The sequence below is a fragment of the Salminus brasiliensis genome, chromosome 9 (genome assembly GCF_030463535.1).
Source record: "Salminus brasiliensis chromosome 9, fSalBra1.hap2, whole genome shotgun sequence".
Lineage (NCBI taxonomy): Eukaryota > Metazoa > Chordata > Actinopteri > Characiformes > Bryconidae > Salminus > Salminus brasiliensis.
The window spans coordinates 15,595,370-15,614,405 of NC_132886.1; the positions used below are offsets into that span (position 1 = coordinate 15,595,370).

A 19,036-nucleotide genomic window follows, 5' to 3' on the forward strand; every position below is an offset into this window, starting at 1 on the left:
CTATTTTGTGGCGCTGGTCTACATGTTCCTGGGCATGTCAATCATTGCGGACCGCTTCATGTCTTCCATCGAGGTCATCACCTCGCAAGAGAAGGAGATTACCATCAAGCGACCCAACGGTGAGACCACCACAGCCACTGTGCGCATCTGGAATGAAACCGTTTCAAATCTGACCCTGATGGCTTTGGGTTCTTCAGCTCCAGAGATTCTGCTCTCAGTAATTGAAGTTTGTGGACACCAGTTTAAAGCTGGAGACCTGGGCCCCAGCACCATCGTAGGCAGCGCCGCCTTCAACATGTTCGTCATCATTGGAATCTGCGTCTACGTTGTACCTGATGGCGAGACCCGGAAGGTCAAGCACCTTAGGGTGTTCTTTGTAACTGCTGCGTGGAGTGTCTTCGCCTATGTCTGGCTCTACATAATCCTCTGCGTGTCGTCTCCGAGCGAGGTCGAGGTCTGGGAGGCTGTCCTTACTTTCCTCTTCTTTCCCATCTGCGTAGTGCAGGCCTGGGTGGCTGACCGGCGCTTGCTCTTCTACAAGTACGTCCGCAAGCACTACCGTGCCGACAAGAGCCACGGCATCGTGGTGGAGACGGAAGGAAGCGAAGAGGTGGTCAAGGAGACAGGCTTCACCAAGATGGACATACTGGAGCTGGATGGTATGGCTGCCCACCTGGATGGAATGCTGGGTGGAGAGGATGGACTTGGAGGACGGGATCAGGAAGATGAGGCCAGGAGGGACATGGCCAGGACATTGAAGGAGCTCAAGCAAAGACACCCGGACAAAGACATGGAGCAGCTCATAGAGATGGCCAACTATCAGGTACAGCCGACCTCGGTTTAGTGGTGATGAGTTAGAGGTGGGCAATATGAAGGTAATTTGTTGTTATTGTGATGAATTTGGCAAAACTTGTGGCATCTTGAAGCCTGAATTTTGTGCATTTATCCATTAAAAAAGTAAGAATGCCATACAATGTTAGAGACCACATAAACCCATCTGACTGAGATTATTTAAAGTAACACTATGGATAATTGGTATTCTTGCTCCTGAGCTCCCTCTACAGTTGGGAAATGTAATCCATGCTTTGAGCCACCACAAAAGGACATGTTTTTCTAGCATCACAGCAATTGAAGCTACCATTTTAAGGTAAACATCTTACTTAGTGTTGCTTTAACATATCATGATGCAGCGCTCAGAAGGCAGAGAGGGTGAAGGGCCTTGCTCAAGGGGCCAACAGTGGCAGCTTGCCAAGCCCGGGAATCAAACCCACAACCCTAACATCAATAGCCCGGAGCTCTAACCGCTGAGCTACACTGCCCCCAAAACATGCTATTTTTGGTGCTGGCATAGGCATGGTCCCTATACTGGGTATTGAACCAGTGATCCAGTAAAAAACTGGAAAACCAGCTGAAGACAAGTTTGCTTTAGATGGTCTCAGCTGGTTCTGATGTTTAGGGTGGTTGAAAAGCTGGTTGTCAAGGTGAAAACATACCCTATGCTGGTAAGATAGCTGGTTAAACTGGTGAACCAACCTAGCTCTTCAGCTAGCTCTTGAAGAGGCTATAGCTAGTCTGATGGGCTAGCTTCTCTATCAGCATGACCAACTTGATCAAGGTTGTCATGAGGCTGGTCACACTGGTTGACTAATTTGATTAAGCTGCTTGACCAGTGTGGTGGTCATACTGGAAGCTGTCATTGCATTTATGCTCACTGTCTGAATAAATGAACAGTATGTTTATAAACAATAACAGCACAATATACAGAGCCCACTAAAGCAGTGGGTTCTCATGTGGTCCCCTCAGGTGCTGGTGCAGCAGCAGAAGAGCCGAGCATTTTACCGTATCCAGGCCACAAGAATGATGATTGGTGCAGGGAACATCCTGAAGAAACATGCGGCGGACCAGGCTCGGAAGGTAGTCAGCAGCGGAGAGACAAGGGAACAGGAGGACGACCCTTACACCACACGGCTGGAGTTTGAGCCAGTGCTGTACCAGTGCTTTGAGAACTGTGGCTCTTTGAAGCTCACGGTTGGGCGACATGGTGGTGATGCAGGGTCAACCGTCAAGGTAATTATACAACTGTGTGATCAGAGACATATATTTATATAATACCCTAAAGGTTGGACCTACACATGGCTATGGACACAAGTTGACCTCTGATCATGATTTTCTCCAGGTTGACTACCGCACGGAAGACGGTACCGCCAACGCTGGCTCTGATTATGAGTTCGCTGAAGGAACTCTAGTCTTCAAGCCTGGAGAGACACTGAAGGAGCTGACAGTGGGCATCATCGATGACGACATCTTTGAGGAGGATGAATACTTCTACGTCCACCTTAGTAATCCACGCATTGTGGGCTGGGCTGATGGACATCCTGTCAGCGTGGATACCGGAGCCCCCACCCCTAAGGCTGCGCTAGGGGAGGCTCACACAGCTACAGTGACCATCTACGATGATGACCACGCAGGCATCTTCACGTTCGAGAGCGAGTCTACACGGGTCAGCGAAAGTGTGGGCATCATGCAGGTGAAAGTCCAGAGGACGTCTGGAGCTCGAGGTCTGGTGGCCATACCCTATAGAACCATAGACGGGACGGCTCGCGGCGGAGAGGACTACGAGGAAGTTGCTGGAAAACTGGAGTTTCAAAATGACGAGACCATGTAAGTTAGCAACTGTGTGTGTGTGTGTATGTGTGCATTAGTGTGTGTGTGTGAGTGCATGAGAGTGTGTGTGTAGTTTTTTGTTTGTCTCTGTAAAATAAATTTTAATTAGTATGAAAAAGCTTCTTTGAAAAGAGGATCAACAGGCTCATCATCATGGTTGGGATCCATATACATCTTCACATAGCTCATTTCTGGCCTGCTAGTCAGTCTCCTCCTCCCACAAGAGATCAACTTTCAGATGCTGAGGTTAAGGTTAGGGTTAAGTTTAGGTGTATGGGACTGGAGTTAAGTTTATGGTTAGCGTTAGGTTTAGACTGAGGTTAAGATTAGGGTTAGTGGATTTAGGGTTAGGGTTAAGTGTAGGCATAGGTTGCTAAGGTGAAGTATAGGGTTAGGTTTAGTTGTAGGTTACTTAGGTTAGGATTAGGATTAGGTTTAGGTTTACAAATTTTTACATATTTGTAACTGATTTTTGCTGACTGTACTGATTAGGTTTAGGTTGGGAATTAAATGAAGGTTAGGTTTAGTTGTAGGTTACTAAGGTTAGGGTTAGATTTAGGTCTAGGTTACTGAGGTTAAATGTAGTGTTTAGGTTGGGGTTTAGATTAAAGTTAGTAGGTTTAAGAGTTAGGGTTAAGTTAAGGCTAGGTTTAGGGTTAGGTGTAGGTTACTAAGCTTCAGGATTAGGTTTAGATATTGGTTACTAAAGTTAAATTTGGGGTTGGTTTAGGTTACTGAGGTTAGGGTTACGTTTAGCTTAGAAGATTAAGGTTAGGTTTAAATCCAGTATAATTATGGTTTGGTTTGTATGGTTAGGGTTAGTGTGGTTTAGGCCTAATGTTAGATTTAGGTGTAGTTACTTAAAAAATCCTCTCTAATATAGTAAAACAGTGTGTGTGTGTGTGTGTGTGTGTGTGTGTGTGTGTGTGTGTGTGTGTGTGAAAACAGAATGCGTTGTGATTTAGAAGTGAATATTAGCAGTGAAATTAAAGCAAAAGCCCTGGAGCAGGAGCTGAATAAAAGGATAACAAAGAAGGGAAAAGAGCAGGTGAGAGGAGAGGACACTGAGAGGAGAGAAGCCTGTAAGTATCAATAATGACTGCTTTTGTTAAGCAGATGCTAAGAGCAAACACAACAGCTAGCAGAGCAGCAGAGTGTTAAAGATTGTCTGAATGACTAAATCAATACTTAAAAATAAAATCTAGGCTCTTTTAGGTTTGGCTCTTTGTTTTCCAGTTTTCATCATAGCGTCAAAATTGCTATGTTTTCTATCACCATTGGGATATCTAGTTCCAGCAAAGTACTGAACACTTGTACACACAAACACATCCTTACATATCAGCATATCAGAAAAACAGCTACAGCACAAAAACTGTCTGCTCTGCACTTATACACACACACACACACACACACCTTGTAGACATCAGCTAAGAAAACTCCAACACACATGTTGTGTTCCTGCGCCCACCACACATACACATACACATACACACACACACAATACATACGCACACACAGATCAGGGGGCTGTGAGATGAGGGTCATTACTCTGTGTTTGTGAGTGTCACTGTTGATGTCTCTCCATTTTCACACCTCCCCCCTCCTCTAACCCTCTCTTTCTCCCTTTGCCTCTCTCTTCCTCCATCGCTGTTTTCCTCTTACTCTCACTTCAGAGGGCTTTATCGCTATGACGTTCCTGTCAAACCAATCGCTCTATCCCATCTGTCCCTCCATTTCTCTCTCTTTCCTTCTTTTTTTCTCCTCCTGTCTTCCTCCACCTCCACTTTTTTTACTCTTTTCCAATCCCCCTTTTCTCCCCATGGCTCAGCCCTCTTCATTCTTCTATTCTATCTGTTCAGTAGTTTTCTGTATGCCCCCCTATCTCATTCTCACATTCTCTATCTCTGCCTCTCTCCCCCTTATTCTCTCTCTCCAGCATGCTCCTGCTGTCTGCGGTAACAAATGAGGTTTGATGAAGTACACTAAAACCTCATCTCTCTTCACTCACGCTCATCTGTACCCACCCCTCCTTCATCCTTTTAATGCTCTCTCTCTCTCTCTCTCTCTCTCTCTCTCTCTATTTCTCTCACTCTCTTTCATACAGACACACACACTGCCACACTCTCCTCCATTTATAGACAGACTTATATAAATATAGGCTCTGCATTGCTTTGAGGATTTGGTTGCATTCAGTGACAAGAGCTGAATGGAGCACCAATCATTCCAGGGAACACAGTTCCACTACTCCACATCTTAAAGCTGAGCATGCCAATAGGTTCATGTTCATCTGCTCCATAGAGCCCTATTCTATTGCCAGTACGTTTGACAGTGGCTAGACGAGCTGTGTGTGTGTGCATTTGCACATCTGTGTCAGGAATAGGTGCAATGTAAAGTAGCTGAATGCATTCATTAGAAGGGGTGTCCACAAACATTTGGACATAAATAGCCATAACATTAGTATCACTGACAGGTAAGTAAACAGTAATTATCTGTATTTACAGTGGTATCTGTCAAGGGGTGGGGCATATTAGGCAGCAAGTGAGTGGTCAGTTCTTGAAGGTGATGTGTTAAAAGAACCTGATCCAAGTTGACAAGAATCACACTGGGATGGCTAGTCAGCTGGGACAACACATCTCCAAAACTTCAGGCAGGTCTTGTGGAGCTTTTCTGTTATGCATTGGTCAATACCTACCAAAGTACTCCAAGAAAGGACAACTGGTGAGCCAGCAACAGGGTCATGGGCATCTAAAGCTCATTAATGCAATCCATGGAGGCCCCACCTCACAACTTCCAGGACTTAAAAGATCTGCTGCTAAAGTCTTGGTGCCAGATAATACAGGATGCCTTCAGAGGTCTTGTGGAGTCCATTCCATGAATGCAGATGGTATTAATCTTGTGGCTGTTTGGGGTATAGCGTGTACATATATATTTATATAACACAATGATGTGGGTTTGGAGTCACCGTCCTGTTGGAACGCCCAAAAGTGTCCAAGGATTAACTGTCAACCTGATGGTTTGAGGTCATGCTGAAGAATTCTAAAGTAGTTCTCCTTCTTCATTATTCTATCAGAACAAAGAAACTTGCAATGTACCAGTTCCACTGCAGCAAAACAGCCTCAGAGCATGATACTACCACCACCAGGCTTAACAGCTGGTGCAGTGTTCTTAGGCTAAAATGCATTGCCTTGACTCCTCCAAACATATCTCTGGTCATTGTGATCAAACATCTGACTATAAAGCTTTCCTCCAGAAAGTTTTTCTGTGTTCAAACTTTAGTTGAACCTGAAGGTGTCAATTGTGAAGCAGGGCTTCTGTCTTGAATGCATCCTCTCTGATCATGGATATGTAAAACTTACTTGATAGTAGACAGTGACATTAGCATACTAGTGTTCCAGCAGCTTCCATTTCATGGCAAACCAGTCTCCACTCAGCTGAAGGTTGACAGTCTTCTGCCAGACCTTTCAAAAAGTGGCTACACCTCAATACAATAACCTGTATTAACAATTGTTGGAACAGATGATCTTTGAATCTGCAGTTGTATAGAAATCCCAAAGGTATTGGATGCAGCTTCATTCCTCTGGGGAGCACTGCCCAGTGCTCCATAGGCCCCTTTAGCTGAGTCTGGACATTAGGCATGGTGACCTCGATGTGCTGCTACTCCCAAACACACCTTAAAGTAGCTGAATTTGCTAATTAGGAGGGGTTTCTGGATACTGGATCACCTTATACCATGTCGTTTTTTTGAGAAATATGGAGCTAGTGCAGAAACTGGAGGCTGAAAAGTCTGTATGTGTGTGTGTGTGTGTGTGTGTGTGTGTGTGTGTGCATATGTAAGGTGAGAGATTGTTGAAGGCAGCTGAAATCCACCAGGCCTCGGTGGAAATCTGCAGCGCACTGACTCTGAACTGACAGAATGAGATGGAAAGAAAAGAAATGGAAAGAAGAGGAGGAGTGGAGGAAGAGGGAGGAGGAGGAGGAGGAGGGATGAGACAAGAGCAGAGTTATGAACGAGCACTAGAAGAGCTGACACTGGGCCTGTCATATGTGTGTGTGTGTGTGTGTGTGTGTGTAATTCCTCTGTTCTTCACACTCGAGATAGATTGAAAGCTGGGTTTAGGAGTAATTCCCTCTTTCTGTACAATTTATCACACATACGTCATGAATAATTTATATATGTACACAACACACACACACACACACACACACACACTCACATTATATTTAAATTTTTATTTTCCACAACTGTTAAGTACAATCTTATATCACTGAAGTTGTGAAAGACCGGTTTCTTTCTCTCTCTCTTCTGTGTCTTTCTTTCTTTAGGTATTCCTGTTCTGTCTGTCTCTCTGTGTTCTGTCTCTCTCTCTTTTGTCTCTCTCTCCATCTCCATCTCTCTTTCTGTCTCACTCTCACTTCTGCCTCTCTCCTTTTCTCTATTTGTCTTTCAAGTCAATTAATTTTTTTCAATTCAGGGGGCTTTATTGGCATGAGAAATAGAGCTACATTTGTATTGCCAAAGCTACAAGTTACAGGCAAGTTGTGAAAGGTGAACAGATTAAACATTACTGAACAATTTGAACTATTAACATCAAAGTAAAAAAAAAAAAAGTGTGTCAGTGTGTGTTTCAGTGTGTAGAAGGTGATATGGTCACTCACTGTCTCTCTTTTTATCTCTTTTTCTCTCAGTCTTTCTCTTTATTCTATGTTTTCTTTCTCTCTGTCTCTCTCTATTCTGTTCTTTTGTCTTTCTCTGTGTCTCTCGCTTCTGTCTGTTCTGTCTCTTTCTGTTCTGTCTCTCTCTTTCTGTTCTGTCTCTCTCTGTTCTCTCTCTCTCTGTTCTGTCTCTTTCTGTTCTGTCTCTTTTTCTGTTCTGTCTTTCTCTCTGTTCTGTCTCTCTTTCTGTTCTGTCTTTCTCTGTTCTGTCTCTCTTTCTGTACGGTCTCTCTCTTTCTGTTCTGTCTCTTTTTGTTCTGTCTCTCTTTCTGTTCTGTCTCTCTTTGTTCTGTCTCTCTTTCTGTTCTCTCTCTCTCTCTCTGTTCTGTCTCTTTCTGTTCTGTCTCTCTTTCTGTTCTCTCTCTGTTCTGTCTCTCTCTGTTCTGTCTCTTTCTGTTCTGTCTCTTTCTGTTCGGTCTCTCTCTTTCTGTTCTATCTCTCTCTCTGTTCTGTCTCTTTCTGTTTGGTCTCTCTCTCTGTTCTGTCTCTTTCTGTTCGGTCTCTCTCTTTCTGTTCTGGCTCTCTTTGTTCTGTCTCTCTTTCTGTTCTGGCTCTCTTTGTTCTGTCTCTCTTTCTGTTCTGTCTTTCTTTGTTCTGTCTCTCTTTCTGTTCTGTCTCTCTCTCTGCTCTGTCTCTTTCTGTTCTGTTTCTTTCTGTTCGGTCTCTCTCTTTCTGTTCTGTCTCTCTCTCTGTTCTGTCTCTTTCTGTTCTGTCTCTCTTTGTTCTGTCTCTTTCTGTTCTGTCTCTCTTTGTTTTGTCTCTCTTTCTGTTCTGTCTCTCTCTCTGTTCTGTCTCTTTCTGTTCTGTCTCTTTCTGTTCGGTCTCTCTCTTTCTGTTCTGTCTCTTTCTGTTCGGTCTCTCTCTTTCTGTTCTGTCTCTCTCTCTGCTCTGTCTCTTTCTGTTCTGTCTCTCTCTTTCTGTTCTGTCTCTTTCTGTTCGGTCTCTCTCTTTCTGTTCTGGCTCTCTTTGTTCTGTCTCTCTTTCTGTTCTGTCTCTCTTTGTTCTGTCTCTCTTTCTGTTTTGTCTCTTTCTGTTCGATCTGTCTCTTTCTGTTCGATCTGTCTCTTTCTGTTTGGTCTCTCTCTTTCTGTTTTGTCTCTCTCTCTGTCTCTCTTTCTGTTCTGTCTCTTTCTGTTTTGTCTCTTTCTGTTCTGTCTCTCTATATTCTGTTTCTCTTTCTGTTTTGTCTCTCATTATTATGTCTCTTTTTTCTGTCTCTATTGTTGTCTATATGACAACAATATTGCCAAAGCATTACAAAAATAACAATAGATTACAAAAATTACAAAAATTATTACAGTACGAAAAAGTAACAATAATTACAGAATAAGTTACAGTAGTGAATAAAAATAGCAACAATTAAAATAAATACATATATATATATATATATATATAATATGTGCAAATACTATCTCTCTCTCTCTTTCTCTCTTCTTGAGAGTGACCCAGAAATTGCTCCTCAAGCAAATCCTAAATCCACACTAGAAACGCCTGAGGAGTTTTATGACTGTGTGGGGTTCTGTGTAGGGCTCTGTTGATGTGTGTGTGTGTGTGTGTTTGTGTAAGTAGAGCACAGCCCCTCAGGTGATGCTTGGTGATGGAGACTCCTCCTGCTCCAAACTGCTCAACAACCTGTTCACCATTTACAGCCTGACCCAATAAACTACCACACATAGACACACACACACACACACACACTACTGCACATAAACTCTCATTTCCTCATCCACTCTACTGTGTGTGTATGTGTGTGTGTTTTCAGACAGTGTAGGAGAAGCACTGAGAAACTACGCTGCAGTATGAGATCTCCTGTAGAGGAACTTCTTCTGAGATAAGATTTAGAAATATCATCATTATGATATTCTTACATATGGAACGTATGTGTGACTCCATGTCCTGACAGAGTGTAAAACCAGTGTGTGTGTGTGTTTGTGGGTGTGCTTGAATGTGTGGAGTTCAGTCAAAGTAGCGCCCTACTTATCTGACAGTGTTTTGAACATTTTCTCCTCCACCTTTCACCACCTCTCTCTCTCTCTCTCTCTCTCTCTCTCTCTCTCTCTCTCTCTCTCTCTCTCTCTCCTTCTACATGTTAAAAGTTGCTTAAGTTTGTAGACACCTGCTCAGCCTAGTGTCTGTTAAAGTCAGAGGTTGTACGTGGCAGGTTGTCCCTGCTTTGCTGCATGAACAAGCTCTTGCTGTGAGAATTTGATTGCAATCAGCTGTGACAGCAATAGTGAGGTCAAGTGCTAATGTTGAATGATTAGTTCCTCGCCCGTCTAGCTCATCTCAAAGATGTCCAATAAAACTCCATCACTCCAGAGACTGCCCATGTGCTGCTCCAGAAACTCCTGTTCTATTAGAGATGCTTTTCCATGAAGATTTTACAAGCAGTGTGTGTGTGTGTGTGTGTGTGTGTGTGTGTGTGTGTGTGTGTGTGTGCAGTTAAACACCAGTATCAACACTGGAGCACCATAAAGTAGCTGTATTCACTAGTTAGAGGTGGTGTCTGGATACTTTTGGACATACACTGTAGGAACAGGTGTTGCAGTTTCTCTCTCCTCTTATTGTCTTGCCTTCTCTTGCATTCCCTCGCTGTCTTGCTTTCTCTCTCACACATGTCTCTCACATTCTCTGTATCTCATTCTATTCTCTCTCTTGTGTTCTGTCTCTCTGTCTCTCGCATTGTAATCTCTATTACTTTCTCTTTCTATCGCATTCTCTCTCTCATTCTCTCTGACTCACGCTCTCTCTTTCCTCTTATTTTCTTGGATTTCCTTGTCTCTGTTTCTCGCATTGTATTCTCTCTTACTTTCTCTTTCTCTCTCTCTCTCTCTCTCTCTCTCTCTCTCTCTCTCTCTCTCTCTCTCTCTTTCTCTCTTAAAGGAAGTGTAGTTGCTCCAGTTGGTTGCTCAGAATGCTCTGGGGTTTTGCTCAGGCTTATCATGCCATCTTTTTATTGCAGGCAGAGTAGACAGAGTAAATATTATGCCCCATGCCTTCTCTCTATCTTTCTCTTTTTTTCTACTCTCCCACATATCTTCATGATAGTTCTCAGCAGGTATGTCTCTCTTAAGTGAATACATACTGTCATGCTTTTATAGGAGTGTGTGTATGTGTGTGTATGCAAGCTTGGAATGGCTCTCTGGGGAGAGAAAGGCTTATTAATGCTGAAATGGCTCAACTGTAGAAATGTTTGACATTGTGTGTGTTTGGGAATTAACAGACACCCGCCAAGAAAGAAAGACCTCTCTCTAAAAATAATTCAGCGGTGTGAAGTTGGTTGGAGTTGTGGAGGGTTGTGTGTGCAGTAGAGATGGAAATATGAGGAGACGGAAAGATGGAGAGAGAGAGTGAGAGGTGTTTAGGCTGGATCCATTTATTGCATTACTAGAATGATCCAGCTTAAATTACTGGCATGACCCAACTAATCAATGCCTCTCTGGCTCAACACTAAAGAGAGTGATCATAGAGCCCAGCAGTAATGGCTAAAGACAAGGCCCACCTACACACAGAAAAAGGATGAGACATGGCCCTCTCCATGCCCTGCCCACAAATGCAGCCTTTCATAGAAGCTGTTGCCAGGTTGGACAAACTTTACAGAATAAAAGTCCCATTCAAGTCAAATGAATCGAAGTTGGAGGTTAGGATGGCTAGGGAGCAGTGATGTCTCTGAAGCACTGGGTTATTGATGACGGGGTTAAGGGTTCAATACCCAGGATTACTAAGGTGTGGCCGTTGGGCCTTGAACTCGGCTCCCCAGGCTCAGCGGTGAATGCTGCCCACCTCTCCAGACATTTGTGGCAGGGGCCAAGTTCCATCTTTGTCCCATGTGGGGAATTTGGAACCAGTGGCAAAAATTATTAGATCAGTGCAGCCTTTCACATGCTTATTATTATCATATTTGCAATTTGACAAAACATACAGTATAAGAAATGGGAGTGCCAAAGAGGATGCAATACACTGATAAAATGAGTGCTTAACTACATATGCTAAAAAGAAATAAAATAAATTAATAATATGGGTGTAGTAAAAGCCTATGTAGGCCCAAATTACAGTCATATGCAAAATGTTGTATCCTCTACAGATACTACACTCTTTACATTTTAATGCATTACTTTAGATTTGCTTAAAGCAGCAGTCATTATGAAGTTTCTCTCAAATTTAAGGCACTAGTTTTCCTGTGTGGGGATGGGACAAAATATTGTGAACCATCCTGGCAAAGCCTAATATATTCATTCTGTAAACAGAGTGGTAGGTGTTTGCAGGACATTTTCTGGCCACTTCACCTGTCTTTACATATTTATATCACATGCACAGCCTCTGAAAGAGGATCCGGCTTCATTTGCTGGCTACCTACGCAACCGCAGCGTGGCTAATGGAGCTGATACAAGAGCTAGTGAGAACATGGAGAAATCAGCAACGGCAAACTCAGTCTTCATCTGACCATTCACCCACTGTCAAATCAAAGAAACACAAAATTAAAACTGAAGAGGGCTGGCAAGCCAAAAGAGGTCCTTGTTAAAATCCCGGATAAACAATGGCTAGGCGTTTAAATAGAGGTGAGAGCTCAGAGCTGAAAAGATTAAAATACTAAGTTGATGCTAAGTTGGCTTTTTTTCTTGCTGAACAGGTAAGTATATTTTATTTTGAGTGACTAGCTACTAAAACAGGCAGCCAGGCTGTCATTGCTGTGGATGTTGTAATTTAATGTACCCTCTTTACAGTGCAGTAAAGTACAGCTGTATTTGGCACTACCTGTATAGCAAATTAACCAGCTAGCTATCTTACTAATGTTACTGTTTTTAGCCTTTGTTGTTTGAAAAAAAAAACAGGGACAATTTCAAGTGCAATTTGGACATAATAATAATAATAATTGCTCACAACAATACGACAGTATTTCTCATAAATGAACAAAACAGTACGCTCCAAACTAAATACAGTTTCACATGGCAAGTTATTCATATTAACCTATATTAGGTTAAAACGCTTTATCTTTTTAAAAGTAACTAAAAAGTTAATATTGTTGATTGTTGATGTTTTTTTTTCTGTAGACAGTGGTAATATATCTCATATATAATAATAATAATAATAATAATAATAATAATAATAATAATATAATAACATATCTTCATTTAAACGGTTCAAAACAATTATTATGCTAATATAAATGGCAACAGTAGCTAAATAATTCTCTGAAAATGACAGAATGACAAAATGCATACTCAGTGCAGTAACACCGAATGCGCAAAATATGGCTCTAATTTAGCATATTGGGGGAAAATATGCAAAATGTGGTGTGTGAAATATTTATAAATATTTTAATCTGTTAAATTGAATTATTAAACATAATTAAACACAAACTGTGCTCTATGATTCATAGACAGTGTAGCACATTTATGTTTGTTTCCAGAAGAACATTTGTTCACTTTCACTCAGAATATCAACAAAAGATTTGGTCTGTAATATTTAATATGGTTAAGATAGATGGGATTTAGGCAGAAGATCTGTAATCGAGACAGCCAGGAAGATAATTGGGTTTCTGGTTTGTAATTTCTTCTGTTTGGGAGCCTCCCAATAAGATTACCCTGCTGAATTACCGTATGCTTGTGTGTGTGTGTGTGTGCTGATGTGCATGTATTTCTGTTCCTTGCAGAACGAGATTTGGCTTGCAGGGAGCATTTTCTCATGCTTAAAAATGTATCTCTGGCCACAAACACTTGATCTCATGTGAAAATACATTATAAAACACATAAATATTGCAGTGCTAATCCTTCACCCTGAAGAAGGTGCTGTGGAGGAAAGCAATTTAGCGTGAAAAGCTGCAAAAGCGTGCTCCGCTCTTTGTCTCGCTCCTTTGCTGCAGCACTGCGTGCTCTCCTTCTCTTTCTATCAATCCCTTCTTATCCATTTCAATCTCAGCATGAGTCGCTTCCTCTGGCTTTACTGTAATACTTTAACATGATAACACACATATACATGCATTTGCAGACACATACTCACACACACCCTGTACAGGGCCATAATTAGAGGGCAGGGCAATAGGGCCCTGTAGGCCACAGGCTGCTGCTCACTGCCCATGATTAAAGCTCTCTCATCGGACTCTCTCATCACCCTCCCCTCTGCAGCCAGTCTGGAGCCTCCTGGGCTACAGCCTTCATTTAAAACTCCACCAAGGCATGACCCCATCTCATCATGGACCAAGATGCTAAGAGATGAAAGCTTTTTAATTAGGACACAGTTTAATATGTGTGTAGATTCCTTTAGCATTGTTCCTTTGAGGATTGGGATTCATTTATCTGTCTTATCAATCTACCACCAATATCCCAAAATGTCCCCCATTTTTGTGGTTGGTTGGATTCTGATGAATGGATCAGTAGAAATTATCCAGATTTTCTTCTTATCACCAGTGGGGAACCCTCAGGGTGTTCTAGGCTTAGGCTTCAGAGAAAGCCTGTTGATTTTGGGAAATTCTGGAAAGATACATGACTGTCATTTTAATGTATTTTTATTCAGTAAAATGGTACTCATAATAAATCTCTGCAGATGTTGCAGTACCAGTCTTAGTTTTAGGTTTTCTATTTATGAAGCTTGGAAATTTGGTTCAGCTGACCCTTCCTAGTTATTATTAATGACATGCCTCAGAGCCGATTTGTTAATTTGCTAAGTTCATGCTTAGCATTCACAGCGCATAGGGTACTCAATCCTTTGCACAGGCCACATAATTAATGCTTTTTGTTTATTATGCAATGAAAGACAGAGTAATTGAGCATTAGGATTAATTGAAAATATGGTGCTTTATGTTTAAGTAGCTATCTTACTACTTATCAAACAAAAACAAAAAACAATACACGTCATTTGGCCACTGGTGTTAAAGACTATTTTCAATACAATTCAGTTGGAATTTAATTTTCTTTGGATCTAAATAAGTAAGATTTAATTAATTAGGATGTACTTCATTAAATTCTAAACAACTGTACAAAAAACAATTACTTAAAGACAACAAAAATCTGTTCTTTAATGTTGACATTTCTAGTTTAGAATTCAAACCCTTATATATTGTATGTAAATGTATGACATTATGTAAAGTGACCTTGTTATGGTTTCAAAGTATAAAAGGTATAATAGACCATACAGAAGATGCAATACTATTAGGGCTGAGCGATTAATTGAAAAGTAACTAAAACCCACTTTCAAAACCAAAATTTAAATCAAATCAACACAAAAAAAACCTCACAGTTCCTAGACAGACAGGGGGGAAAACTTCCCAGTCAAAGGGTAGCTGCTGACTTTTCCTGCTAGCTTTTCTGAGCCACAACCAGGAGGGAAACATTACAATAAACACACACACACAATACAAAACAGAACAAAAACAAATCAAATCAATCCCAAACAAGTGCAAAACTGTAGCCAATCTGTGCCAGCATGTGTACATGGGAAACGCACACACCCAACAGTTGAGTTGAGTTGAGTTGAGTTGAGTTGAACTGAGCTCCAGTTCTCCATACAGCTATCGCCAACCCAGGAAACACCCAGCATCAATGCAGAGTCTGTGGAAACATTTGTAGTCCTGAGAAACTCATAGCTGCAATGTAGAATCATTCAGACTGGAAATTGCAGAGTCATTCTGGAAACCACTTTCAGCCAGTGGGAAAACATCAGCATAGCCACACAATCAATACAAAATAGTACCACGATACAACGATGCAACATAAACCAATGCAAAACTGCAGCCAATTTGTGCCAGTGTATATTCACAGGAAACACACACACCCAACAGTAGTGTTAAATTGTGAGTTGAGTTGAGTTCAAAAATTAAATGAAAATGAAATTAAATTCAACCCAAACCAATGAAAAGCAGCAGCCATATTGTGCCAGCAAACATAGGACCCTATCTTTGTGATCTTTTTATGTGAGCTGTCAAACTCGGGCAGGCCTCTGTGTTGACAATTCACTGCCAAGATAGCAATGAGCGTCTGACTGTTGAAATCTGCCTAGGCTGCTTTCAGTTGTGTTTTCTGTGTTTTCTGTTACCAAGAAAGCAATACGCCAAAAAATTACCTGAACACACCTCATTTGGAGACCACCACGCCCATCAGTGTGGATATATTTGCAAGCAGCGTTTTTTCAGCTATTTAAACGATACAGATGGACGGCATGAAAATAGACTGTTGAGTTGAGTGGTGAGTTGAGCGCCAGTGTTTTATACAGAAATCTTCATCATTGGCCACTCGTATGTTCTGCTTTTTAACGAGCTTCATGCTGAAGTGTGATTTACAGTGCAGTTATGGGAAACAAGACGACCCCGGCTGTAGATCTTGCAGTCCTGAGTGGAGTGTGTTATTAAAGTGGCTCTGAGGGGATGTGATGTATTATAAAGGGAGTGGCTTTTAAAACGCTGCTCCCACATGTGACAGCAGGTGGCAGAGGGCCAGGGCACGTTGCCATAGCGATGAGTCCCATGCCAGTTTGTTAAGTGAATGCAACAGTAATTTGCTTTTACTGTATAGAAAGCAGAGAGAGAGAGAATATGATGTATGGGGCTGCTAATGGAACACACACAATCATGCTTTATTGGTAGCAGCAGGCGGGAAACGAGTGCCTTCATCCTTCTTTCCATTTCTTTTCTTTTCTGTGCTTTGCTTCTCCTCTCTTTTCTTTTCTTACTTCCTTGTTCTTTCCCTCTGTTCAATGACTAAGGAGTAGGCCTGGAGAGGTGTGTGATTAAGAGTCTACTCTATTCTTCTTGTCAGACAAGTGAACTGTGTTGCAATTAATTACGTTTCTCATCTTAATATATCTCATTCTCTCTCTCTGCCTTTCCCTTCCTCCCTCCCTCAGTCTCTCTCTGTCTGTAATTAGAAGTGGAGTCAGGCCCTGGGCCGATCCCTCGAGCTCCACAGTGTTCTCAGAGCTTTGCTACTGCACTGAGAACACTATTGCTGCTCTCTATTCACTCTGTTGACCTTAAAGCAGTATTATGTAGCTATGTTACCTTAAAATAGCAACTAAAATATAGCAAATGGTGGAGCTGGATAAGACCTCTCGTGAAAACTGTGAAAACAGCTTCAGAAGCTGGGTCTGTATCTCTCAGCATGTAAACAAATGCACATTTACAGCTGTCCACAAGAGGGAGCTCAAAAGCGTGATTTGTATTAATGACAGTGGTGGAAAAGTGAATTACACTTCTCAACTTTAGGGGGAGCCCCAGGAGCAGGGTTCACTGATGATTTGATTGCAGGATGTTGGATGATCACCACCCCACCTCATTCTTAACTCATCCCAAAAGTGTTGGCTGGAGCACCAACCATCATTACACTACATATTCTATTGTCAGTATTTCTAAACACAACAAGCTGTGTGTGTGTGCATTTGCATATTTGTGTCAGCAATGGGTGCAACTTAAAGTAGTTGAATGCATTCATTAGAAGGGTTGTCCACTAACATTTGGACATATAGTGTAGTGTCTATGTTGCACCATGGTCCGGGAGGAACGTTGTTTCGTTTCACTGTGTACTCTGTATGTAGTTGAAATGACAATAAACCCACTTGACTTGACTTGACTTGACTTGCCCTGCAGACTTACAAATCAGATTTATTTGAACTGTTGAACTTTTGAGTTGTATTGGTAAAGCACATTCTATTGAATTTCACAAAGCCGCATGTGAACCACTGTGTGTGGTTCAGAGCTCAGTTGCACAAGCCAATTGGCAATGTAGTAGGGAAACCTTAACTACAGTAAGGAAGAAAGTCTAAGAGGAAGCAATACACATAAGAGGAACTTTTTAGCTTGTTCAAGGAAGTGACTGGACAAAGCTTGGCACGTTAGTCACGTAAGCAGCCAGTTGTTGTTTTTTGCATTAAATTCAGTTCTGAATGTGTACACTTACCTACATTACTTAGAAATTATATATGCTTCTTTTATATAGTGATAGAAAAGGTAGACATGTCGTGGTTTGGAGCTGCTTTGCTACAACAGTGCCTGGCAAGCTCTTCATTATGAATTTAATAATCGTTCATTAATCAAGGTAAAATGTTCAGTTAATCATGATATTAATTTGAGGTCACTTAGCACTACTGTGGAGTGATTTGAGGTTGTGCATGCTACAGACTCGAACATTGCACAGCTGAAATAATTCTTCTGAGAGGAGTAGGAGAAACTGTTGGAGGCTGGTAGATAGTTAACCCGTTTTTACATACAAATAACAGAAAATGTCTGGAGAATAAAATCTGAACATTTGCTGCAGTTGCCCTTTCCCACATCTAGCATACTGCCAGAGATTTTCCTTGTCGGATGCGTTCTCACAACAGGAAAGGTTCCATGTAGTTTAGGCAAGGGGCTGCACCTGAGCATGGACTTATGAGGCATTATCCAGACTTTGTATATAGGGGCTGGCAGGATAAAGTCCCGGTAGTGTCCGGTACAACTGATTTGTACTTTTGCATTCACACATTCTGCTCTGGAGTACAGTGCATGTCTAAAAGCAGCTTAATAGAAGGCATCTAAATAAGTTATTTCAGCCAAAGCAGATATTAGGGAGTAGAGTATCCAAACTAATCTAACTATAGATGAGATTTGGTTAATTAATGAAAGCGGGTTAATCAAGGACATCACCTGTTAAACAGGTGAAGCAAGACATGGAAGTGTAGCTTAATGATAACACACTAGCTTAGGACTGATTGATAGCACTACTGTGCCCTCTAGCAAAGTGAGTCACTCTGGAAGGTCTGTCCCTGTACTCATCTGTGCTTCAGCTGAATGATGAAACTGGAGTGTAAATGACACGATCACTTTAGTGCCACCATGTGGGATAGAAGCGGGCAGGCAATAAGCAGGCTTAATGCAATGCCTTCTCTCACTGAAGTGAAGGCTGGGTGTAACAGGTCAGTTGTTGTGGACAGGTGGGCAGGTGGAAAGGATTTGGGTGGAACTAAGTGCATTAAGAAAGGCCAAAACCATGCCCTGGACTAAAACACACTAGGAGCTGCAGCAGAGGTAGCTTTAAATACTCAACCAGACATTTTCCACAGTCAAATGCACAGTGGATTATACTTTGACAGTCCTATAATGTGTGTCTTTTACCGGACACTTTAGAAATATGTGAATATAAAATAAATAGTGTTTCTTTCCAGGGAATGTGGTTTGTACTTTAAATTGAAGCAGAAGAGAAGAAAACTTTCCACATTCTTCCCTTAAAAACCTCAAATGAACTGATTTTACCTCTATATCAAATCCAGCATATATACAGAGAAAAGATTGCAGCTCTAAAGCTGCCAGAGAAGCAAAAGCAAAACGGAAATGAAACAAAGAAGCGTCTCAAAAAGGAAACGAAACAAAGAAACACTCAAGAATGTCAGGTTTGCAAGACATTCGTCTAGTAGAGAATATCAGTGCTCAGGAATTCATTAATGGATCCCCCGAAGTTCATCTGATATTTAGAAGTATTGAAAAGTATTGGGACACCTGCTCATTCATTGTTTTACTCCTTACTTATCCATTTAGACCGCAGTACTCATCACACATCTAAAAGGCCTGGTTCAGTTGCATTTATGCAATTTTTTAAATGTGATATTTTTAATTAGACACCATACATTCATATTTTTGTTAAATAAAAATAAGCTAATTTGTATTTGTGCAAAGGTTAGTTAGTACCCTTTCATT

At 41.5% G+C, this 19,036-nt stretch overlaps 1 protein-coding gene across 1 annotated transcript in view; it reads left to right on the forward strand.

Moving 5' to 3' along the window:
- Positions 1-19,036, forward strand: part of slc8a4b (solute carrier family 8 member 4b) — an 87,901-nt gene that overhangs the window by 42,592 nt on the left and 26,273 nt on the right. Inside the window, exons 3-5 of the mRNA XM_072687576.1 lie at positions 1-823; positions 1,804-2,067; positions 2,177-2,661. The exon at positions 1-823 is cut by the window's left edge and continues 264 nt beyond it. Coding sequence (XP_072543677.1) covers positions 1-823; positions 1,804-2,067; positions 2,177-2,661 — 1,572 coding nt within the window. The remainder of the gene's footprint in view (positions 824-1,803; positions 2,068-2,176; positions 2,662-19,036) is intronic.